The sequence below is a fragment of the Hyperoodon ampullatus genome (assembly GCF_949752795.1).
Source record: "Hyperoodon ampullatus genome assembly, chromosome: 3".
Lineage (NCBI taxonomy): Eukaryota > Metazoa > Chordata > Mammalia > Artiodactyla > Ziphiidae > Hyperoodon > Hyperoodon ampullatus.
Window position 1 is genome coordinate 74370217 of NC_136916.1, and position 27347 is coordinate 74397563.

The following is a 27347-nucleotide window of genomic DNA, read 5'->3' on the forward strand; positions in this document are numbered from 1 at the left end:
CACTCAGTAGCTAATTACAGCATAGTGTCTAAAACATGGATTTGGAGCCAGACTTGCTATGGATCAAATCCCAGCTCTGCTATGAGGCCTTGGCCCAGTTTCTCATCTTCCTGTCCCTCAGTTCCACACCCTCCTACTCCTGTAACATAGGGGTTATATTAGGTTGAACCACATGGAAGGCATATGATTCACACAGTTCAATCTAATAATGGTACCTATCTTACAGTACTAAGTAACACAGCTCAACTTCCAGCTGGGTCTCCTGACCCCTAAGGCCTATAAGTTCTTTCATTCCAGCCCAGGGCCTCACTGTACAAAAGCAGAGATGTCACCACACCAACACCTGAGTGTACACTGTTAATATCTGCTATGGCCCAAACTTAACCCAAGTGATATGCGAAGGAACACTGGGATCCTGGGCCATTGGCAATTTCTGTCTCAAAACATCCTGGTGATTTAAGTGAGACCTTTTGAATGTCTGTGATGGTTAATTTTATGTGTCAACTTGGCTAGACCATGGTACCCAGTTGTTTGGTCAAATATCAGTCTAGATGTTGCTGTGAAGGTATTTCTTAGATGTGACTGACATTTAAATCAGTAGACTTTGAGTAAAGCAGATTACGCTCCATAAGGTGGGCCTCACCCAATCAGTTGGAGGCCTTTAGAGCAAAGAAGTAGAAGGACTTTTCCTTAAGACAGCAACTTAAAAACCCTGAGTTTCTAGCCTGTTGCCCTGTGAAATTCAGACTCAAGACTGCAATATCAACTCTTTTCTGAACTTCCAGCCTGTCAGCCTGCCCTGTGGTTTTGGACTTGCCAGCTCCCCAGTCATGTGAGCCAATTCCTTAAAATCAATCTCTGTCTATATTTACTATTTACAGATATAGATATAGATATATGTTTTGTTTCTCTAGAGACTGCTAACTAATACAAATTCAGCTACTGGTAAGAGATGCTGCTGTAACAAATATTTAAAAATCTAGATGTGGCTTTGAAATTAAGTAGCAGAGGCTAGAAGAGTTCTGCCTTGAGAAGACTATTGGTAGAAATATAGATGTTAAAGGATAGCTGGTGAGGGCTTACAAAGGAAAGAGGAAAGCTATAGAAAAAGCTTCTATTGTCTTAGAGAATACACATATTGTCATGAACAGAATGTTGCTGGAAATATGAGTGTTAAAGGTGTTTCTGGTGAGGTCTCAGACAAAAATGAGCAATGTGTTATTGGAAAATGAAAGAAAGATGACCTTTGTTGTAAAGCACAGAGGACTTGACTGAACTGTGTTCTGTTGGATGGAAAATAAAACTTGTAAGTGATGAACTTGGATACAGGCAGACCTCAGAGATATTGCAGGCTCAATTCCAAACCACCGCAATAAAGCAAATACAGCAATAAAGCAAGTCACACAAATTGTTTGGTTTCCCAGTACATATAAAAGTTACACTTACACTATATTGTAGTCTATTAAGTATGCAATAGCATTATGTTTAAAAAAATGTATATACCTTAATTTAAAAATAATTTATTGCTAAACATGCTAACAATCATCTGAGCCTTCAATGAACTGTAGTAGTAACATCAAAGATTACTCATCACAGATCCCCATAACAAGTATAATAATAATGAAAAAGTTTGAAGTATTGTGAGAATTACCAAAAGGTGACACAGAGACAGGAAGTGAGCAAATGCTGTTGGAGAAATGGTACCAGTAGATTTTCTTGACACAGGGTTACCACAAACCTTCAATTTATAAAAAGTGCAATATCTGTGAAGTGAAATAAAACGAAGCACAAAAAGATGGGTATGCCTATATTTAGCTGAGGAGGTTTCTAAGCAAAGCATTGAAGGCATGGCCTGGTTTCTCTTTGCTGCTTACAGTAAAATGTGAGAGGAGGGAGATAAATTGAGGGAATTGTTCAGCAAAAAGGAACCAGAACTTGAAGATATGGAAAATTCTCAGGCTATCTACATTGTAAAAAATGAGAAAGCATGTTCTGGAGAGAACACCAAGGGTGTGGCTGGACAACCTTTTCTAAAGAGATTAGGCATGTGACTTGTGGATCCAGTCAACCATTTCAGCAGAAAGGTTGACAGCTTGGACCAAAGAGGACAGAGATGGGACAGGGTGAAGACATGCTGTCAGCCTTCTGGGATTCTACAGGCAGGAAACAAGCTATCAAGTAAAGGGAAGAATAACCCCGGGGATGGGGCTACCTCCTCAATTCCAGAGGATGGGGCAACTTCCTTGGTTTTAGACAGCAGGGCCCCACTCAGGGCTGAGGAGGTGGGGCCACCACCCCAGTGGGCCTAAAGGACAGAGCATCTAGCCAGAGGATTATTCTCAAGCATTAAAATCTAATGGAATTTGCCCTTTTAAGTTTTGGACTTGTTTGAAACTCATGACCTCTTGTCCTCCTTTTTGTAAAGGGAATGTCTATCTTATGCCTGTCCCACCATTATATATTGAAAGCAGACAACCAGTCTGGTTTTACAGGTTTACAGATGGAGAGGAGTTTTGTCCCAAGGCGAGTTATACCTGAGTTTTATCCATACCTGATTTAGATACTTAAGATGAGATTTTGAACTTAAGAGTCATGCTGGAATGGGTTGGGATTTGAGGGGTGTTAGGATGGAGTGAATTTATTTTGCATCTGAGAAGGACATGGATTTTTGGAGGACAGACTGTTATGATTTGAACTGTATCCCCCCCAAATTCATGTTACAGTCCTAATCCCCAGAACCCCAGAATGTGACTGCTATGGACTGAACTGTGTCCCCCCATCCTGCCACCAGTTCATATTTTAAGCCCTAATCTCCAATGTGATGGTATTTGGAGATGGGGCCTTTTGGAGATATTAGGTTTAGATGAGTTCATGAGGGTGGGGCCCTCATGATAGGATTAGTGCCCTTATAAGAAGAGACACTGGAGAGCTTGTGCACATGTGTGCTCGTGTTCTCTGCCACTTGAGGCAGCAAGAAAGCAGCTATCTTCAAATCAGGAAGACAGCCCTCAGCACAACCTAACCACATGCACCCTGATTTCAGACTTCCAGCTTCCAGAACTGTGAGAAATTAAATTTCTGTTGTTTAAGTCACCCAGCCTATGGTATTTTGTTATGGTGGCCCTAGCAGAGTAATACAGTAACCTTATTTGGAAACAGGGTCATTGCCAGTGTAATTAGTTAAGATGAGGTCATTAGGGAGGGCCCTAGTGAAATGTCACTGGTGTTCTTATAAACAAGGGAAATTTGGACACTGAGATAGACACACATAGAGGTAAGATGATGTGAAGAGAAGAAGGGAGACGATGGCCATCTGCAAAGATTAGATCCTTCCATCACAGCCCTCAGAAGGAACCAATCCTGCCACATCTTGATTTCAGACTTCTAGCCTTCAGAACTCTGAGACAATATCTGTAGAAGCTTTGTAAGTCACCCAGTTTTGTGGTATTTTGTTGAGGTATCCCTAGGAAACTCATAAAATACCCTTGAAAAACCTTGGGAAATATAAAACTTATGAGATGCATACATGTGTGGGAAAAGCCAGACACATGTTATACTAGTAAATAATCCTATGAGTTGACATTCTCCATTTTAATAAATGAACGGTAATTTGGGGGAATGAAAATTTGCTATGCCTATCATGATCAAAAGTTATGAACATACTAGCCATTATTCTCTTCTATAAATATTTGAAGATTTGGGTATTCACTATTTATGCAAAATACTGTAATTTCTTTTTAATGGACTCTATTAAATTTAAGTTGGAACTAACACTCGTATGGGACTTGGTATTTTAGAAGAATATTCAATATGTTCTTTTAAAATAAGGCCAGATGTCTACATTAATTTAGATATTGGCTGATACAATATTATTTTATAAGAAGCAATGAACACTGAACAGAATATATTAGAAAACTTAAAAATAATATTATCAAGACCTTTTAGAGTTTATGATACTAAAAATATTGATTTTATTTTTAGCAATAAGCTATTGAGATTCAAGTATTTGGTTTTCAATTACAAAAGAAAGTACTTTAAAAACTATGGTAGAAACTAAAGTCAAAGCTTTTAACACAATCTCCATAGCAATGTGGGAAGAAGCAAAGTCCGTGGACCAAATGAAAGACACAAATTCTCAGTTTCAGATCTTAGCATTAACTCACCACAGAAAGCCATGTTTGTATCTTGGTATTTCATTTTTTGCTATTAACATGGGCACTTCTGGCTTTTCTTAACAAAAGGGCATTGCCTAAGTCCTATGTATTTGATACACTCATTTTATTAAACTAACACTATTATATTTTACGTTTTAAAGCAATATAAGATATTCACACTGAATTTCTAGGTTTAAGCAGAGAAATAAGTAGCAGTAAATATGCAAATGCTTATTGAACAAGTTTCCCAAATTTCATATAAAGATAACACAAAAATGACTTCATTTAAGGGATCTATTTTATTTGCACAAATTAATTACCATGATAGAAAGAAAGTTTATCTTTTCAAACAGGTATTTAGAATTTTACCAGCTACTAACAGAGCATCCTTACCATACTGAATTGTTTTCATTTTCATATTTTTAGTAAGAAAATATCTTCTATAGGAAATTGTGCAACAACAATGCAGGAGGATTTTACTGTAGTTTAATGGAAGATTTTCCTATGATGATATCTTACTAATATGAAGATCATTTGCTAAAGACACATACATAAAATAAATTTTTAAAAGTCTTTGAGCTACAAAAAGAGATCATAGTTAAGTCACTTAATATTTATTACATAACAGGCACCATCCTGGGCTCTTTACATAAATGATCTCATTTAATCCTCACAATGACCTTATTAAATAGATACTATTACTATGCTCATTTTATTGATGAAAAGATGAATCTCAGAGATGTTAAGTAATTTGCCCAAGGTCTCCCATGGGAAAGTCAGAATCAGGGACTGTGCACTTGACCAATATTCCCTACTGCTCCTCATAGATGTGCCTATTTCACTAGTTAATTTTATTCATGTAGTAACATACTCAAATCCTGACTCAGTCCTTTCAACTCTAATTTAAAATGGAATTTTACTAAATTTGGTGATCTGATCACCTCTGATCAGAAGTAGCAGATTAGCAAGGTTTGGAGGAGGGCTTCTGTAGGCAGGCACAGTAAAGCAGGAAGCATTAAAAATACAGAAAGTTGAAACAGGAACTGAAAGTATAGCAAAATAGGATTATGCAGGGTAAGAAAAAGACAAATGCAGTTTTGGGAAGGAGTGGGTAGAGAGATGGAAAAGGTAACTACCATTTGACGAGCACCCATTATGTGCCAAGTGTTTGCCTTCATCATCTGCTAATCCTTAGACGGCCCTGCCCAGCAGGCTGTTCTTTCCCCATTTTGAGGCTCTGAGAGGTTCAGCACCCTGCCCACGCTTGCTCTCATTCTACAAAAATGATTATAAAGGAAACACTTCTAGGACTGAATAGGGGTAACAAGTTATCCTGAAAAATGTACTAACCCAAAATACCACATTTGATGGATAAGTGAGGTATTATAGTATTTTTTTTCATCTTTGAAAAATGTGAACTTAGAAGATCCTAAATTTAGAAAATCTATAAGCTGAGACTGTGCTAATGGGGGATTTTTTCATTTCATGTCCTATTTTTAATTGTCTGATATTCTTTTTATAAACTACCAGAATGGGGGTTTTACTTAGTTAACATTCTTAGCAAACTCAAGGCACTGTGCCAAGAAATAGACAGTGGCAAGAAAATGCTATTTGGAAGGGTTAGAAATTCAAAACAGAAACACACACACACACAATGCTCAGCCACACACTTTCAGTTAGCAATGCAAATTAAATAGAAGAGCTGGGCTGGACCCATTATATAACAAATATTTTGTTCTTACATTCCTTATTGCCTAAGGACTATTGTGAATAGGGAAACAACAGGAAAACACTCCTACAAAGAATGAGCTACTCTAAATAACATATACAATAAAACCGTTCTGTATAAGACCAAAAATGTAATAAAGAGAAATCCAGTTTTCTTGTGATACTGAAAATGTGCATTTGTTTCATTTAGCTGTATGGCAGGAAGCATTCTATGCCCCTTTAAAGCTGCTGACTTACCAACACTTTTATGTGTGTCCTACACCCTTCCCCATGTTCCCACCCCTCGCCCGGGTGTAAGCCCTGGTGTCCACTTAGGAATGATTACCCCTGGTGCAGCCCTGCCATTGGCGTCTCTCTCAAGGGAAATAGCTTGGGGTAAACAATCGTAAACATGGGCTCACTACACCGGTGACAGTGCCCCAAGGGGCAGTGCAGCAGCTCCAGGAGACTTCTGGGTAACGAGATTGGAGACAGAAAGTCCAGATCTGGAACACAAGAGAAAATCATGCACAAATAAAAAATGAGATTTCCTTAAACTTGGCTTCTTAAAATATTTCTTATTGTTAGCAAATAAGTTCAGCTAGTGAAAAGTACTGCATGTTGAAAATTCTGTTATCCAATAGGCATTGAATAAAAATGTAACATTATTTGGAAATGAAAGATGCTTTTTACATTTTTGATACTAAGAGAAAACCTTAATCTACTCTTTTAAGAGCAACCTGAGCTGTCCTGAGGTAGAGGCCAGGAAAGAATAAGACCAAATATTATTTAAGAACAAAGACTGAAAAGGCATTAAGTTTACCCAGGGAGGGTCTGTAAACTTCTATAAGAGACAGAGAATAAAAAAAGGACTGGGACTGAAGACTAAAACAGACTTTCATTAAATTCTTCCTAAATCTATTGGGCATTTAGAATCTTTCAAGCTAAATTATATTTACTGAAAAGAATGAAAAGGGGAAACAAAGAAATCAAAGAAAATGAAAAATAATGAAACCAAGCTTTTCCTTGTCTCACTCCCATGAGCTGTCACTAATAAAGATAGGGTGTTTCCTCCTCAGTTTAGTCTGAGCTACACAAAAGAAACATTTAAAGAAAAACATCCCAGTGGTCCAGGCAATCCTGAGCACAAATGAACACTGGGTTGCTACTGAGCGTAAATCTAGAGGGAGAAACGGTCATGATGAGGTGACACCTAAAAATCACTGAATCATCTTGAGGAAGGAAATACAAATTATCTTATCATCTTTTATATCTGTCCAGACTTATCAATAACCATTTTGAAAAATGTAATTTGCTCATAGGTGAATAACTTCAGTTTTCTGTTTAGGTTTTAAAAACAACTTAATTTGTATTAGACATTCCTGGAAGTTTAATGTTAGATGTTTTTTTATGCACCTTTTTTTTTCTTTAAAGCAAAGACAAAACATTTAGTAGTTTTAAAAGCACTTGAAATGTGTTTTCTTATTAATGTTGCCTAGTGCTTTCTTAAAGCATCACAGGTACACTCCATGTCACCTATGACATCTACACACCGCCAAATCCTGTGGTAATACTGCCAAAGGCTCCTAAAATTAATTTCCCTTTAGGTATATATAGTTCTCAGGTGTAAGGAAGTTACAAGGCAAAAACTTGCTCTGTTGGAAGAAGTACCCAACTTTGCTTTAAGGATAAGATCTTTGCACATTTTTCGATATGGAAGAAAGTACCTCTGCCAGCCTTCTCACTTCCACCAAATATGTGCTCCCAAACACCAATTTCTCTCATTTAAACTGCATAGTTTAACTTTTAACCTCTGTTCTTTGTGACTGAAGACCATATTTAGTGAATGCTTCTCTGTGTCTAAAGGGGGTGCTGAAGGGCTCAGTGTTGATAAAATATTTTAATATTAAAATATAAAATATTAATATTAAAATAAAATATTAAAACTTTTATAAAAAATGTTCCATTACACAACTACACAAATGTACTTAATGCCACTGAACTGAACACTTAAAGATGGTTAAAATGGTAAATTTTATGTTATGTACATTTTACCACAATTTTGAAAAATGAACACCAAAATAGCATAAAACACAATTTCTAAGCTCACTGAATAACAGGCAAGAAAAGAAAAGAAAAAAGAAAAGAAAAGAAAAGGAAGAAAAGAAAAGAGGAAAGGAAAGGAAAAGGAAAGAAAAGGAAAGGAAAGAAAAGAAAAAAGTCCTGGGTACCTTTTAGAAAACTGTGGTAGGTGTGATGCAGACTCCTCATGGCCAGCTCTTGCAGAGGCAGGACATGATCCTTCTCTGTCCCTATGGCCTTCACCTCAGCAGGGAGGAAAACTGTTAGTTGCCCTGATGAAAAGGAAAGCAGCTTCACCTCGGAAACTTGAATGGGAGCACCACAGCTACAGAAAGACACACATTCACAGTAGTATTAGCCAAAAGGAAATGACTATATGTGCCAATAAAAATATGTTAATCAAAATATATATTTAAAATTTTAAGACACTGATGAATTAGCAGAATTCTTTTCAAAGTGAACAGATGCTATTCTGGGTTCCTTAATAAAACCTGGCATAGAAATTTAGATGCATCATTTGGAACTCAGCTAAATCTTCACTGAGGTCCAGGCACTTCCAGTAAGGACAAACTTAGAAGAAATTTCCTTCATAGGGTCTATACAATTTGCTTTGTAAGCTCTATTCATCCTCATTTTCTTACCCTTTCCAAGTTTACGTTTATTGAAATTTTCAAAATTAAAAGGAACAAAGAGTACTCTGTTTAGTTATAGTACTATGGTTTAACAAAATTTTTGTGTTGGGGGAACAAAACCCTACAAAGCAAACAGATTTGTAATGATAGCAGATAACTTTATTGGGTCCTTCCATAAACCTGTGAAGAAAATATTCTTGGCAAAGCCTATTGAATAAGCCAAGTCACATCCTATTCCCTACAGCCACTCATAACCAGAAGGCAGAGACATCCTTGTTCCTTTAGCTACTGGGTTACCAAAACTCAGGAGTCCAATCTCATTCTACCTCCTGTCTGAGACCACCAGCTTACCTAAAAGTCTCAACACTTTTCTTCTCTAACGACAAATAGGCGCCAACAAACCTTGGCTCTCCAGATACAACGTGAGATAATCTCCCTACCCTCAAGTAGAAACAGGCAATGAATAAGGCACAGGACTGGAAGGCAGAAGCCCTCAGCTTATTTGTTCATTACAAGTTTCTGCATTTGCTCATTCCTTTCATCAGAAAATGTTTCCAGAACACCTACTATATACCAGTCAAAATACTTAAATTAAAAAAAAAAAGATTAAAAAAAAAATCCATGGGCTTCCCTGGTGGCGCAGTGGTTTAGAGTCGCCTGCCGATGCAGGAGATGCGGGTTTGTTCCCCGGTCTGGGAAGATCCCACATGCCACGGAGCGGCTGGGCCCGTGAGCCATGGCCGCTGAGCCTGCGCGTCCGGAGCCTGTGCTCCGCAATGGGAGAGGCCACAACAGTGAGAGGCCTGCGTACCACAAGAAAAAAAAAAAAAAAGACCCCCTTTCCCTTGAAAAATGTAATAATTACAATATAATTATTCTAATATTGGGTCAGAGAAGGTGGAGGAACTGAATTTTTCTAAGGAATTAGGGAAGGTTCTACAGAGAAGACAGTATCTGACCTAGAACTCAATTAATTTTACTCAATTTCTCCACTCAGCTCAAGAAAAAAGAACCTCAGAAGGCCACGCTGGCCCTCCTACTAAGCAAAACCTCTATCCCAAAAGGAACCATTTTTCCAAATTCTAACATTATAGTTTGGTTTTGCCTTCTTCAATAGCATGAAGAATCCTGTGTCTGGCTCCTTTTGTCAACATTATCTTTCTGGGATGCATCCACGCTACTGCACATACTATAGCTTATTCATTTTTATTGCTGTGTAGTACTGGTAAACATATGGGCTGTTTCCAGTTTGGGGCTATTATGAACTTTGTTGTATATATTATTTAATATATATGAGCATAAAATTCTGTTAGGGACATACTTAAGATCAGAATGAAGCTTATTATAGTGAGGAGAGATGGACAATTAAAAGATAAACACATGCTAAAATAGAGTGAAGAGGGGAGTGAGAGCTGTACTACTTTAGATAATATAATCAAAGAAAGTCTTTCTGAGGAGGTGACATTTCAGCAGAGACTTGATTGAAGAGAAGAGTTAACTCAGGGAAGGGGAACTCAGTCACCTACCTAGCCTGGTAGGTACCTTAAACTGAGGACAAGGAACTAAGAGTTCAGGGGTCCAAAGCAGCAAGAGTTCACAGGACAGAGAACCTTAGGGGAGAGAGATGTACAGAGAGAGAACTCTGGAGATTTGCAGAAGGTTCCGCTTGAGTATTCAGATGAGTACTGATCAGCACATATGAGGAAACTACCTGAGGCTGGAAAAAGGACGAGCTGAAAAGATTAAAGGTAACAGTGCCCAGCAGTCACAGAGGGTTGGAAATAGTGCCTGCTCTTATCAGTCAGACTTGAACCTCGTAATTCAAGGGGCATTGTGTAGAGTACACAAAAAGGTCTTATCTCAGTAGTGGTGAATAGTTAGTGCTAGACTGAACACCATTCCATTCCCACCTAACAAATCCTTAAGAGCCATATCTGAAAAGATTAAACTGTTTCCAGTTAAATGTATCCCAGAACATATATCAAGAATAGTTACATGAATACAAAAATATCCAGCACTCAGCATCATAAAATTCACACTGTCTGGCATCCAACCAAAAATTACCAGGCTTTTCAATATATGACCTATGATGAGGAAAAAAAAATGCAACTGAAAACAACCAAGACAGATGTTAAAACTGGCAGAAAAGGTCATTATAACAATAATTATAATTACTGCATAGAAGGACATGTTGCATACATAGCTCTCACCTAAAGAAACCAGAAATAAGAGAGCAAATTAAGCCCTAAGTAAATAAAAGAAAAGAAATAATAAAGAGCATAAAGAAAATCAATGACATAGAAGAAATGAATAGAGAGAAATCAGTGAAAACAAAAGCTGGAACTTTGAGAAGATCAATAAAAATGATAAATCTCTAACTAGTCTAATCAGAGAGAAGACACAAATTACCAATATCAGAAATGAGAAAGGAGGTATTGCCCGATTTCTACAGATAATAAAAATATAAGAAGCAACTTTATGCTAATACAAAGTCCTTGAAGGACAAAAATTAGCAAAGCTCACTCAAGCTACAGAGAAGTTGAACAGCCCAACATTTATTAATGAAGTTGAATTTGTAGTTAAAAGGTTGGAATACTTCCCAACTCATTCTATGAAGCCAGGATTATCCTGATACCAAAACCAGATGAACACACAATAAGAAACAACCAGTATCATTCATGAACATAGGTGGAAGAAGTCTAAACAAAATTTTAGCACATTGAATTTAATAATATATAAAGTCATATGACCAAAAGAAGTTTATCTTATTAATCAAGATTGTATTAACCTTAAAAAAATCAATGTAATTCACTATTTTAAGACCTAAAAAAGAAAAACCATATAATCATTTCAATAGATGTGGAAAAAGGGTCTAACAAAATTCGACACCCGTCCATAATTTAAAAAACTCTCAGCAAACTAGGAGTAGAAGGGAATTTACTAATCTGATAAAGCATATGTATGAAAAAACAACAGTCAATATTATACTTAATGTTGAAAGACTGTTTTCCCCATAAGTTCAGCAAGACAAACATGTCTGCTCTCACTGCTTCTATTTAACATTGTACTGGAGCTTCTAACCAGCATGGTCACGAAAGCAAAAGAAATAAAACGTGACCATATTTGAAAGGAAGAAGTAAAACTGTCTTTCTTCCCAGAAGACATGAGTGTATGTAGAAAGTCCATGATAATCTAAAAAAAACCCTACTGGAACTAGTAAGTGAGCTTGGCAAGTTTGGAGGATACAGGATCAGTTATACAAAATCATTTGTATTTCTATATGGTTGCAACAATCAATTGGAAATTTAAAAAACTTTAAATACCATATACGATACTATGAAAAATATGAAATACTTAGAGATAAATCAGACAAAAGATGTCCAAGACAAGGAATTAGACATTTATTGTGATCATGGGCTGGGAGACTTAATATTGTTAAGATGTTAATTCTCCTCCAATTGATCTAAAGACTCAATGGAATTAAAATCACAGGCTTTTAAAAATATATATAAATTGAAATTTTGATTCTAAAATTTATATAGAAATGCAAAGCAGCTAGAATAGTAAAAAAATTTTTTTTTAATTTTAAGACTTATTGTAAAACTATGGTAATCAAGACAGTGTGGTATTTGTGTCAAAACAGACAAATAGATAAATGGAGCAGACAGAGTATCTAGAAATAGACCCACACATATATGGACAACTAATTTTCAACTAACATACAAAGGAAATAGAGTAGAGAAAGGATAGTATTTTAAACAAATGGTGCTTGAACAACTGGAATATCCATATGTAAAAAAAGGAACTTCAACCATACCTTGTACCATACACAAAAATTAACTCAAAATGAATCATAGACCTAAATGTAAACTTAATTCCTTAAAAATTCTAGAAGACAGCATAGGAGAAAACCTTTGTGATTTGGGTTACACTAAAAGCAAGATCGATAAAAGAACAAATTGATAAGTTGGATTTTAACAAAATAAAAAATGTCTGCTCTCCAAAAGGCCCTGTGAAAAAATGAAAAGGTAGGCCATGGACTGGGAGGAGATACTTCCAAAGCATATATATAATAAAAGACTTTTATCCAGAATCTATAGAGAATTTTCAAAACTCAATAATAAGAACACAAATACCCAAGGAAAAAATGGGAGAAAGACTTAGACACTATATCAAAGCAGATATATGGATGGCAAATAAAACATAAAAAGATGCACACCCTTATTTATTAGGGAAATGAAAGTTAAAAACATAATGGAAAAATCACTACACACCTAGAATAAAATTTAAAATATGTAAGAACTGATAATCTCTTATATTACAGGTGGGGATGTAGAATGTTATAGTTATTTTTTTAAAGTCTGGCAGTTCTTCCAAAAATTAAATATACATGTACTGTATGATCCAGACACTCCACTCCTAGGTATTTATCCAAGGAAATTTAAGTCTAGGACCTTTAAAAGACAGTCTACATTTGTTCACATCAGTTTTATCTGTAATAAAGCCAAAAACTAGAACCAACACAAATGTCCATGAACAAGTGAATGGAAACAACCTGCGGTATATCCATACAATGGAACTCTACATAACAATAAAAAAATGAACTGTTGATCCACACTATATCATGTATAAATCTCCAAATCCCTATGCTGAGTGAAAGAAGACAGAGAAAAAGAGAGTATATACTGTTTGATTCTATTCATATAAAACTCAAGAACATACAAATTTATCGACAGTAACAGAACACAGATCAGGGGTTGCCTGGAGATAGGATGAAGATAAGGAAGGAAGGATTACCAAGGGGCACGAGGAAACTTTCGGTGGTGGTGGATATGTTTATTATCTTAATTGCAGTGATGGTTTCAGAGGTATGTATGTATGTGTGTGTGTGTATACATATATACATCAAAACTTTTCAAATTATATATATATATATATATATATATACTTTATATAGGTGCAATGGGGATAAAAGCCTAACTGGTGTGAGAGAATAGAAAGAAGTGGAGAAAGTGAATATAGACAACTCTTTCAAAGAGTTTTTCTCTAAAGGGAAGTAGAAAAATAGTGGAGAAGTTGGAGAATAAAAACAAAAGGCTATGTGAAAGAAGTACACCATAGAGGAATACATACAGCATCATTCAATGTACACAAAGTTAAAGAAAAGATATAAAACTTGACGATACACTATATGGGGATGCATTTACATATATTAAAATCATAACTCAGTGAAAATGAATGATAAATACAAAATTCAGAGTAGTGGCTAACCTTGGAGAAGAAGGAGGAGCATACATGGGAGAGAACCATACAGGGGCTTCAAAACTGTTAGTAATGTTATTTTTGTCAGTTAATGATATTTACACTGATGTGCAGGGTCAAAATATGGAAGCTTTCTAGTCAAATTTTAAGAAATGACCCTCTTACCTTAGTTGATGCAAAAGGGAGAGAACTTAAGCAGAAAGGTATCCCATGGATGCTGGTGGCCTTACCATTTCCTTGTGGATTCTGAATGATACCCCTTAACACAAGCAACACTGTATTCAATGAGCCATGGCTATTCTTGCCTACAGGCCAAATTGGGCCTGGAATTTTCTATATTCTGTCATTCCAGATACAAATTTTACTCTTCCCCAAATCTAATTCCTTTATAAAGCCTCTCCTGACATCATCTTTTACCAATGATATATCACAACGTTTGATGTTTCTAAATCACATATTATCTAACTGCATTATGGGAGTTCTGTTGTTAACTCATCGAATATGATCAGTTTTCTCTTCTATCTAGCAGTTCTATATTGGTGCCTAAGCAGTTCCAAATACAGATTGGTTGTTTTGAGTCTTCACACACAGGGAAAGAAATTTGAAAGAGAAAAGATAAAAAGGAAATGGTGAAAAGAATACTGAGTCATCCACATGGTGCCAAAAAGGAAATAATTTTGGGGTAGTTCGTGGGGGTCCAGTCTGTCTCAGGAGCAGATGTGCCAAATATATGAGCATCACATTATCTGTATTTGGTTACCCACCAGGATGGCAACATTTAAGGAAATGGTTATTTAGGAAAATATAGTAATCTGTCAAATGGAAAATGTCTCATTTATGGATTAAATTAAATATATCTTGAGTTGTGTGTTTATCAGTGGTGAACTATGAAGAACCACAATATAGGCTAGTTAAATCTGTTAAGAGAATGACAGACAAGCCACAGACTAGGAGAAAATATTTGCAAATCACATATTTGATGAGAAACATGTATTCAGAATATATAAAGAACTCTCAAAACTCAATAAGAAAAAGCCCAAACAATCCAGTTTTTAAAAAAAGGGCAAAAGATTGGAATACGCTTCACCCAAGATACAGCTGACCCTTGAACAACATGGGTTTGAACTGCATGGTTCCACTTAAACATGGATTTTTTTCAATCATAAGTACTACAATACTACATGATCCAGGGTTGGTTGAATCCACAAATGTGGAATCGCAGATGCAGAGGAACCCCGGATATAGAGGACTGACTATAAGCTATATGTGGTTTTTGGACTGTGCCGAGCGTCCACCCCAACCTGCGCATTGTTCAAGGGTCAACTGTACATGGAGGGCAAATACGCATATGAAAACATGTTCAACATCAACAGTCATTAGAGAAATGCAAATTAAAACCATGAGATAGTACCCACTTATCAGAATGTCTGAAAGAAGAAAAAACTGACAAGAACTCTCATGAAATACAAAACAGCACAGCCATGTTGGAAAACATTTTGGCAGTTTTTAATAAAGTTAAACATATGCTTACCACATAGCCCAGCAAATGCATTCTTAGATATTACCCAAGTGGAATGAAATTATGTTCACACAAAGCCCCAGACATGAATGTTTGCAGTAGCCTGTGTCATTTCATTTATATGACATTCTGGAAAAGGTAAAACATAGGGACACAAAACATAACCGTTTCCAGAGGCTGAGGTGTCTCCCGAAGAAAAGAGGTTCATTTTAAAGGGACATGGGGGACATTTTGGGGGTGAATGAACTGTTCTAAACCTTGATCATGGTGGTGGCTATACAACTGTATGCATTTGTCAAAATTCACAGTACTATACACTAAAAAGGGTGAACTTTTCTGTATGTAAATTATAGTTTAATAAAACAAGCAAAAAACAAACAAACAGTACCACTGTGCTAAAGCACAGTCCTAGAGCCCTCTGTTCTGCTGGTCATTAGCCTTTTAGTTGCTGGATTATGGGGAGATCTTAGGGGAAAGGCAGACACAGCAGTGGGAGACCTCAGGGGCTTTTAGTTCAATAGCTATTCATTAACTTGTGTAGAAATACTTCAATACTGTCAATAATTTAACAGCTAGTATGGGTACACTAGTGCAAACCAGCTGCACAGTGGCCTGCCAACTGGTGTCAAAATTTCTATGATATTTTTCTTTGATTTGCTACTTTGCCTTTATCCCTCTTACTTTCGAAACCTCAGTTGACGCTTTGTGATCACATAAACATGAAGAGTCTGTAGCAGCACAATTGTGACTTTGCATGAGTATTTCTGTGGGTTAGAAAGGTATTACCCTTATGAAGCATTTTGTGAAGATCAGGAAATAAATTTAAATTTTACTTTATAATTACTATTTGTTTCTTAATATGGAGAAAATTAAGATGAGAGGATCATATCCAAAATGCTATTATGCAGTATGGCCACTAAGTCTGGAAACACAGACAAACACATAATAAGTGACTCTTTTGATGATATACAGCAATACATAGTGTGATGATTAAATTTTTGTATCAACTTGGCTAGGCCAGGGCACCCAGATATTTGGTCGAATACCAGTCCAGATATTTCTGTAAAGGTATTTTAAAGATGAGATTAACATTTAAAACAGTAGACTTTGAATAAAGCTGATTACCCTCTATAATGTTGAGTGGGCCTTGTCTAATCAGTTGAAGGCCTTTAAAAGGAAAAGACTGAGGTCCTCCAAGGAAAAATTCTGCCTCCAGACTGTCTTTAGACTCAAGCTACCACATCAGCTCTTCCCTGGGTCTCTAGCCTGCTCTGTGAATTTCAGACTTGCCAGTGCCCACAGTCATATGAGCCAATTCCTTAAAATAAATCAACCTCCCTCTTCCTCTCAGTGCAAGCCCCCCCCCACCTACACAACACACACACACACACACACACACACACCTCTCTCTCTCTCTCTCTCTATTGGTTCTGTTGCTATGGAGAAGCCTAATACTCATGGTAAAGCACATTATTTGTTTCCAAACTTTATAGCCATACTTTAGTTATGAGAATCCTGGGAAAAATCATAGAACAATAAAAATATAGGGTAAAAAGCAAGCAAGCGATTCATGAATAATTACTTCATACTGTTATTGCCTTAACAGCTGCTGCTTCTTAACCTTATAATTGTTGATGAACTCTACAAGGAACACTGTCCAAAGAATTTAACAATAACAAATAAAGGTTTAGAAAACTGAAAGCCAGACTTTTCCTAATGCTTTCTCTGTCTCCAATAATTAGAAAGATTAGGTTTCTGACAAACTGCTGAAAAGACTCACATTAACAAGTATGTGGATCCTCATTTTATATAAGGTCTAATTTCCTTTTGACAATTCTTTTAGCAGAAGTTCCTACTCTTCACCGCTGGCTGTAAACAGCTAATCAAATTCATTTTATGATACTTCTATTAAATGCCTTCTCTAGTTAACACTGGAGAAGAGTTGCAGCTATGTAGAATGCAGGCTACAAGGCAGGAATTCACATGAGTTAGTAATCTTTCTGTTGGCCATAGCCAACCTCCCTTGACCTCATCAGATACCAAACATCCACCCCACTACATGGAATGATGCAGGAACAAGAAAGGTATTTTTCATCCCTGTTCTCAAGAAGCTAGTAGAGGGGCTCAAACATACAGAGGTGATTCTAGACCAAGGAGAAGAGGGAGACAGTATATGTAGTGCAGTGGTTAAGAGTGTGGACAATGAAGCAGATAATAACTCTACTGCCATCTAGCTTTGTGACCTGAGACACTTAATCTTTCTGAGCTCTGGTTTCTTCATTTCTAAGATAAGGATGATTATCACAAGGGTTGCTGGGAGGATAATGTGCAATATGCAGATAAATCAATGAGTACACTGCCTGGTACACAGTAAACTTTAAGCAATGTTTATAGCTGTGCTTTCTCTTTATTATTATAATAAATGAGTTTTGGGGATAATATACATGGTGTGATGGTTAAATTTTTGTATTAACTTGGCTAGGCCATGGCACCCAGATATTTGGTCAAACACTAGTCTAGATGTTGCTCTGAAAGTATCTACTGTTGAAAACTAAGAATAACATGATGGTATTCCAGAGAAAGGGAACAGGGATTCAGCTCTGTGAATGCACAGGGCAAATGGGGTTACACAAACAGTTCTAGTGGCCAGACTGTCAGGTCCATGGAAGAGAACAGCAAATGGGAGAGAAGGCTGGAAAGGTACCTGTATTGAAAGCTAGTGTCGCTCATCTCAATAAGAAGTAATCATGAAATGAACTGTCAGTAAAGAGGGATGGAAGCTCCATGATATGTTCAGTTCACAATAAAATGAAATAACTAGTAGCTGGCAATTGTTAAGCCTTGGCATCTTTGATTTCTAACTAGATAGTTTTTATTACTTTAGAATAAATGCTGAGGTGGTTACAAAAAAGATTGTACATTCGAACCCTTAAGTGAGTTATTAAAATGAGTTGAAGTCTGTTACAAATGTCAGGACCCTTGGCTTAGTTACATAAATAATTTATAACAATGATCACAATTCCCTTTCAACTCAATGTTTTCAGAGCTGCCATTCAGCATTTAAACCTAAACAAGCTAAATGAATGGTAACATCATTTTGCCGCTGAGATTATGCTCCAAAACATGTATGTGATTTAGCAAATTAATTCATATGCATTTTCAAACTTACCATGTCACCAACTGAAGTGTTAAGAGTAAAGAATTAGTTTCAATTCCCTTACCAGAAGAACCCAAGTAACTGTCTTTTATACTTCAGAAAATACACTGTCATCCACATGCTCATTATTGGGGGAACTGCTACCAGATTAACCCTTTTTAGCAAAAAAGTTTTTTTTCAGCTTAAAATAAGAGGAAAAGTAAAGGGAAAAAGTAGATATGGAGAAGGAAAGAAATTATGTCACCCTGATAGAATAAGCCTTGGTTTGGATAAAGCGTCTGTCCTCTTGGCAGAGCCTCTTTAAGGCTTAGTTTTGTTCCATCTGAGAATGCATTTATTTTACTTTCATTCTTGAAAGGTATTTTTGCTGGTTGCTAGGTTGACTGGTGTTTTTCTTTGACACTTTAAAAATATCATTCCACTGTTTTCTGGCCTTCAAATTTTCTGATGAGAAGGCAATGGTCTTTTGAATTATTTCTTTGTATGCAGTTTGTCATTTTTCTCTGGTTGCTTTCAAGATTTTCTTTTTATCTTTGGTTTTCAGCAGCTTTGACTGGGTAAGGTTTTCTTTGTAATCTATATTATTAAGTTCACTGAGTTTCTTGAAAATGTAAAATTATGTCTTTCATCATATTTGGCAAATTTTTGGACAATATTTCTTCAATATTTCTGTTGTTGTTACCGCCCCATTTTCTCTCTATTCTCCTTCTGGGATAACAAATATCAGGCTTTTTTGTACTGTTTGCCAGGTCCCTGATGATGCTGATGTTCATTCTTGCTTTCAATCTTTGTGTGTGTGTGTGTTCTTCAGACTGAATCATTTCTATTGATCTACCTCCAAGTTCACTGACTTTTCCTCTCTTATACCATTCTGTGTTAAGCTCATCAAGTAAAGTTTTTACTTTCCGTGACACTAGGTCATATTTTCTTTATTCTTCAAATGTTATTTAATTTTGGATTGTACCCTGGACATTTTGAAAGTTATATTGCGGATACACTGGATTCTGTTATATTCCTCTAAAACTTAAAAGGAGTGTCACTATTTTTGTTTTAATAAGCAATTAATTACTACATTGGAATCAAACAACAAACTCTGTCACTTGAGTGACAGCTCAAAACATGCCTCATTTTTTTTTAATATGTAGCTAGGCTGCTTTGTGCCTGTCACATGGAGGTGTGGTTCAAGTACCTAGTATAGCTTGTTTTTTGCGTGTAGGCAGCCCCCACACAAAAATGGACTGTGATCCAAAGGATATTTTCTAGTATGCTGATTTAACTCAGAACTCTGAATGCATTTCTCATAAAGACAACTCTGTTACCTTGAGTGGTTATATTAACAAACCATTTAACCAAATCATTTAACCAATTTGTACCCAAATCCAGCTATAATTGCTTATTTATATAAGAAAAAGCAAAGCAGTGGCTTGGTTTCTTTTTCTCATAATCAGACAACTGAGAAAATAACTCTGGTATAGGGCCACTTTCACCATTAAGTTCTCCTGAGTAAGGAAATGTACCAATCACCACTTTTTAAAATTCTAACATGGGAGGGACTTCTCTTTCGAGATAAAATATAGAAGAATGGAAGACATTTGTTTCTGTGGTAACAGTAAGAAAAATCCAGACAAAATAAGAATTATACTTTTCCAAGAGGCTAGCAAAGAGCATGAATGCAAGGAATCTGTGCTAGCCATCCTCCAGGATGGCTCCCATGCTGCTCCCCTCCTGGTAGTTTCCTCTCACAATGAATAGGGTTAACCTGTGTAATCAATAGGATATAATAGAAATGGCAGTGTGTGACTTCAAAGCTAGGTCATAAAAAGGCAGTCCTATGCTCTAAATTTTCACCACTCTACTTTTCTCTTAGGGTATTTATTTTTTGTATTACAGTTATTTTTATATATTAGGATAAACATCTAAATTATCTTTTCTACAATTATTAGCACAGTGCTGACTTGCTGAAGTTCAATAATTACTTGACCAATAAATGAACATAGAATAAGGAGGAGCTAACTTTATTCACATTTCTATGAATATCAAAGATAATTTTGTGAGACTTCTGAGATTTCTTGAAACTGTGTAACATTTGTTATTAGCTACTTTTATACCTTTTTATATGCCTTATACCTGGTTCTCTATTTTCCTTCTGAGGTGTGAATTATATATATATATATATATCAGACATTTTTATATCATGCCACAGGTCCCTAAAGCTGTATTCATTTTGCTCTAATTTTCTTAGACTGTTAATCAGAGAAGGGTAATACAGCTCTTTCAGAAAAAGCACAGTACAGCAGGAGCTGATGTGTTCTTTATTCCAGACCTACCTCTGGGCTAGAAAGAACATGGGATGGTGGTGGAGAACCAAGTGTACTGATCCTTCTATTCTCAGCTTAAATATCATCTCCTTGGAGAGGATTAACACTGAGTTTAATTATTGACGGTTCACTTGGATCCCTAGCTAGATTATGAAGTCCAGGAAGGCAGGTACTGAATTGTTTGGCTCCTACATTGTATGTCCATTGTCTAGACAGTGACCAAACAGAGTAGTTGCTCAATAAATACTCACTGAATAAACAACCGAACCAAGATCCTTGTTCAGAATCAAAAGGTACACTTTCTAGGCCTCAAATACCCTTATACTCTTTATATAAGATTTACCTTAGAACCCTGTTCTACACCTTGCCCCTCCTTTTCCCAAAGTACCCCCACTTTGACTTGGAATGGGAGAGTCCCTTTGCACATATACAACAGATAAAAGAGATAAAAGAAGGGGAGCCCCTAAATTCTGTTGCCAAGACTTCAATAGTCACCATGTATTAGAATTCTGAATACATTTTTGCCACAGAAATATTTTATAAGTAAGTATAATTTGGGGGGTGCAAAATGGGTTAAATGACCTTTTAATGAGCTGGCTAGGAGTATAACCACCAGAACCGCTTCTATAAGAAATGCATTCTGAGTTAAACCAACAGATTAAAAATACCTTTTGGATCACTGTTTATTTGTATGTGGGACTGCCAACACTCCAAAAACTATTAATATTAGAAAACTGATTGTTTGATAACTGTCTTTTTAAAAATTTTATTTATCTTCTTATTACTACTACCAAAGGAAGATGCTAATAATAATAAAAAGTGTAGACTATCTGCTAGTAATTTGCATATTCTGCCTTACTGTTTTCTCAAAGATTTGGAACTCTCATAAAATTCACTACCTCTGCTACCAGATACCAAGTCAACAATTAAAATATATTAAAAAAAAAAAAAAAGGGAAATCCCTGGTGGTCTAGTGGTTAGGACTTGGTGCTTTCATTGCCGTGGGCCCAGGTTCGATCCCTGGTCGGAGAACTAAGATCCCGCAAGCTGTGCGGCTCAGCCCAAAATGAAATAAATAAAATATACTACCTCTCTACTCTGCACAAATAGAACTTTCTGGCAGTCAGTAACATCCATGTCTAAACACCAAAGGAGAAGGTTCTTTATCTCAAGTAAGAGCTATTCTTTAATTGTGGTAGAGATTTAAATCATATTTCAGTGCAGTCTCTGAAGGCTTTGGTGCAAGAAAATTGCCTTCAGTTTTGGAGCCTGCTTGCATCATTCCGTGTATCTTGGTGATTGAGGGTATTTCACTCACCACTTAGAAAAATTAGGCTATATTATAGATCTTTTACAAACTCATTATGATTAATGAGTGAGTAGGATCGTAGCTGTCACATGATCAGCTGTAGAAAAATCAATGAGCTAAAAACTCCATTACATATTCTATTTTCTATGCTTCATAGAAGGTTCTGGAATATGTCTCTGGGCTTGTATTTCATCAGCCTATACAGGCACTGAATTCATCTAGGGCTTTCCCAAGATAACAACTGTATAATTTTTCCTAGGGGAAGGCCACTAGGATTACCCTCTCTGGAGCAATCACTGCTCAATGCCCATCCCCCGGAGCCATGCCAGCAGGGGAATGGTTGTCGCTACACACAAGTTTAATGTCATCCCTTTCCTTGCCAGAACTACATACAGTATGAGCCAGGTTATGCAGGATGTTTGAAATTATAAGGAGAGAGTCAACACGCTGGCTAAGTACCCTCAAAGGTGTTCCAAGTATCCTTTGGCTGCTTAAGTGAGGCCAGTCAAAAGCAGGTTCTGGCAGCTGAGTTGTCCTATGTTAAGCCCATGCCACTCTGGGAACTACTTTAGGGTTGGTTCTTTCTCACTGCTATAGAAGGAGAAGCTGAAGCCATCTTTCTAAAAGTCTAACTGAGAATGAAAGATCATTGGTGCTCTGAAAATAAAAGCCTATCATTTCCTATTAACTGAAACATATGTTTTGGTTGCTAGAATCATGATTCGTATTGAGGGACTATTTCAAATGTTGACCTCTAAATATTTTCAATTGGTATAGTCCTAGATACTAATGTAGTAACATTGTCACTGCAATGGAGTGCAGAGAAAGAAAAGCTTTTACATTAATGCAGATTCCTCCAGTTTCTGTGACTGATACTACTGAGCTTATAATGGTATGCATAGATTAATTTTTCTTTTGACTGGAAAATAACAACTTACTGACCGAATTTACAGCTTACTAGCTAAACTTGAAGTACAATATTCTAAATTGCTTGCTCAATATTCTTGACTTTTAAGGGTATTTGTTTTAGCATATTAAGCCCCCAAACAAAACTGAACAGGATTATCAAAAGTAGTTCATCTATTTTTGAGTTTTATCAGGACTAAATACTGAAATAGAAACAAAGCTAGCAAAAGAGGTGAGTGACAGTATAAAATGTGAAATCAGCCTTACCCACTGCACCCTATGACTTTGTTGTACAAATAGGATGGCAAGCCTTTCAGATGAATGTTGTTATCCACGTACACATATTGTAGTTCTCGAGATCGACCTAAATCTGGATTAGAAAGAAAAGTGCTATAATTCCTATAAATATACACCAGTATAATGTGAAACATAAAATTTAATACATAATATTAGAATAATTCAAATTTCTACTCTGGAAGAAAAAAATGTTGCAGATTTAACTAGGTGTGAAATTATGTCAGCTGTAATATGAGATTCTACATCAGAAAACATGACTATTGAAAAATTACTCAACCCACCTGAACCTTGAGCATTTAAGCTGTAAAATGAGTACTGGGAATGGAATATTATTAGATTTCCTGCCCACATAAAAATTCTATGACTTTTAATAAACAATTTCTATTTATTTATTAAGTTTGTTATAGGTCGTTTATTTAGTTTCATTTTTCTCCATAGGAAAAAGTGTTACACAAACTAAGTTGGCAGGTCAGCCTACTGTGTCTCACCTCTCCTGGGCAGAAAGATGGGAGGAGGGGTAAAGGAGGGCTAGGGATCAATCTGACCCTGGCTGGGCTGGGCCTCAGGAGCCAGGTGGATCTAGGAATGGATGGAACTGCCCGTGGCTGCAGGGGGAGGAAGAAGCAAAGGGAACCCCAAATCCCAGTCCTCAGTGAGGTGTGAGGTACAGATGGATGGACAAGACCTGCAGGCCAGGAAGCCGGGACAGGAATGGGTTTGTACCAGGAATGGGAAGAGGTGAGAAAGGGAGCCCAAAGAGAAGAATCTGCAATAGGAACAAGTATGCCAGAAAGAGGGACAATCCAGAAGTTTCGCAGAAGTAGCCGGACAAGGGGGGAGCAAAGACTGGAGGAGGATTCAGTGAGGAAACAAAGCACAAAGTACTGAAGGTGATCTCTGGCCATCACAGGCAGCAGAGACACTTCCAAGTGCCGAGGTCATCCCTTCCTGTCTACTGTGTGCCCAAGATTGTTCGACCAGCTTTCCTTTCCACTCCTATCACTCACAGGGTAGAGCTATTTATCTTCATCATTACAGAGGCACAGAACAGAATCCTCAGTAGCCTTGCCAACCCTCTGCCTCCTGAAGTAAGAACATAATCTTTGAAAAGTTTTCAATCTCTGAAAAGTTTCAAACTATAATTCTGCTTGTGAAAATAGGAAATAGGCTGAAGGAGCTCTCTTTTTCCCCTGTCCTTCTACAGTTAGGAAAGACAAAGGCCCAGATAGCTAAATTAGGTGGTTCTTAAGCATATTTACATTTCGAAACAAAACCCATTTACCCATTAAGGACCTTTTAGGCACTATGGTAGGCCTTGGGGATTCAGATATGAATATGATATTGAGGACGGACATGAAAAATGATAACTGAATACAATATGATCACTGCTATTAGAGAGGCTTGTATAAAGTCTGTTTCACAGATGGGTTCTGGACAATTTGTTACATTAAGTGAGAAGGGGATAATATAAGACTGAGGTAAGGAAGGGTTTGCCATGGAAATGGGTAGGAAAAGGTGAACATTACCTCCTCTTTTCCACTACAAGTCCTATCACAGTATTCTTGCCCAGGAATAGCACTGGGGCAAGTTACAAAAAGAGGAACCAAAATTGGCAGCACTGGGAACAGGCAACAAAAGCACTGGGAGGTGGAAACTCTTAGGGAGAAAAAAAAATTACTGGCCTACTAGCTAGAGATGCCTTTTCCCAGTGTGGTGGTTTTAATATATCTAACAAACAGAATAGGCAGAACTGCTGTGTGATTTTGTGATTTCAGAGTAAGTCACAAAAGGCATTGTGGCTTCCTCTTTGCTCTCTCCGTTGGGTCACTTGTTCAGGAAGACAACTCCCGTGTCATGAGGGCCCTCCAGCAGAGGAAATGAGACCGCCAGCCAACAGCCATGTGAGTAAACCATCTTGGAAGCAGCTCCCCCAAGCCCCAGGTGAAGTCTTCAGATTACTACAGCCCCAAGACTATGTAAATATATCCTGTTCCTTCTCAAAGTTTTGCCCATTAATTTTAGCATTCATCAATGGGTCTTGTTTGCAACAATTATTACACGGTATTCATTTAGTGGTGATTTTCAATTACCATCTTTCTGTCTACATTTATTAACTGGAATTCTTCTTTAAGGAAGAGCCATCCCTTCTCCCCCATTTATTTATTTGATTTTTATAACAGTATGGATTCATGGATATTTATTTTATTGTAAGGACTAAAAACCCAATACCATTATTGTTCATTGTAGAGGTTAAAATGTTCCAGTTTTGGCAATTAGGAACACTTAAAATTGGTCCTTATGTTCTTTCAACAAGTTTTCATCCTTTTTTGAGTATCACCATACTTTCTGGCACCACAAGACAGTCCTAGCTCAGCTTGTATTTTCCCTGCTGTAGCGCTGAAATCAACTACTTCTCCAAGGAGCCTTAATTCCTTTTAATAGAGTATGGTGTTTAGAAACCAAGATCTGAGTGCTAGGTGTGCTCATTACTATGGGAATGACATTGCTTCTAGGATCCCTAAGTAGAAAGATCTACAAAACATATATAAGTATACTAACCCATGTATACATATATAACTATATTGTTGGAAGTATACCTTCAGCATAGATTCCTAGGAGTGGACTTGTTAGGTCAAAAGGTAAATACATGTGTAGATGTGTAGATTCTTTGGTATTTCCTTCCAGAGGAGTTACACCAATTTGCATTCCCTTCATCAATGTATGAGGGCATTGATTTTCCCCCAGTTTCACCAAGTTTTAAAACATGTTGTCTTATTTAAAAATTTCTGGGCTTCCCTGGTGGCGCAGTGGTTGAGAGTCCGCCTGCCGATGCAGGGGACACGAGTTTGTGCCCCGGTCCGGGAAGATCCCACATGCTGCGGAGCAGCTGGGCCCGTGAGCCATGGCTGCTGAGCCTGCGCATCTGGAGCCTGTGCTCCACAACAGGAGAGGCCACAACAGTGAGAGGCCCGCGTACTGCAAAAAAAAAAAAAAAAAAAAAAAAATTTCTGTCATTCTGAATTTGTATTTCTCTAATTATTAGTGTGAACATTTTTCAATGTGTCTGAGGGCCATTTTTACATAGTTTCTTTTTTGTGAATTGTCTGTTCATATCTTATGTGTCTGTTCTTTCACTTATTAGCCATGTGGTCAGAGCCTCAGTTTGCACATATGTTAAATGGCATAATAGTGCCTAACCCCTCAACTTTACCAAGTTGTTAAAACTGAATGTGAAAGTAAGCTGTAAAATTTAAATCACTATACAGTATGTTTTTTTAAGCATAAGAATACATAATTACCACAATAATATGTACTGCTACTTTAGTAAACATGTATAAACTTCTCTACTGGTATAAAAGGCTACAAATTTATAAAACATAGATGGAAAAAATATACATAGAAATATCAGAATCTACTTGCAATGAAAGAGTCCTCAAAATTACATTAAAAATTCCTATTTTATATTTTTTCACTACTTCTCTGGCTGTATACAAATCCTTTCATCACATATAGAAATCTGCAGACTTTAAAGGCATATAGAAAAGTTCGGAATTTTTTAAAAATTGAAACTACACTGATAAAATATAAATGAGCTCTGGTCTCAGATATGACTGTCAGAGCCTGCAGGGGTTTCAGGGAAAGATTCTTTACTTGAGTTTATGCAGTGGTAAGGAGTATAGGATACTAATTAATGGAGCAGGAACACACTCTCAGAGTCAGAGAACTTGGGTTTGAATCTTCATTCTTCTATTTACTAAATGTGTGTCCTTAGTTTCCTCATCTGGAGAGATGAATATTTACTAAATGTGTATCCTTAGTTTCCTCATCTGGAGAGAGAAAAATAATGCTGTCCCTTAATTTTAGTGAAAACTACTAACAAAGTTCATAAATTATCAAGCAGAATTCTTGGCATACAGCCTTCTCCAGTATATGGCAGTTATTATTATTCCCATTATTAGTGACACATTTGGAAGTGTGGCCTACAGTAGAAGGCCAATTAAGAG

General features: G+C 36.8%; 1 protein-coding gene across 5 annotated transcripts in view; it reads right to left on the reverse strand.

The window, feature by feature from the left end:
- Positions 1-27347, reverse strand: part of LRRC28 (leucine rich repeat containing 28) — a 191612-nt gene that overhangs the window by 25987 nt on the left and 138278 nt on the right. For 3 of the 5 annotated variants that reach the window (XM_079698970.1, XM_079698969.1, XM_079698971.1), the window contains exons 8-10: positions 23314-23416; positions 8093-8268; positions 6208-6367 (exon numbers count right to left, since the gene is read on the reverse strand). In XM_079698970.1, the coding sequence (XP_079555096.1) occupies positions 6208-6367; positions 8093-8268; positions 23314-23416 (439 nt within the window). The remainder of the gene's footprint in view (positions 1-6207; positions 6368-8092; positions 8269-23313; positions 23417-27347) is intronic. The other 2 variants (XM_079698972.1, XM_079698973.1) reach the window with 2 other exon arrangements.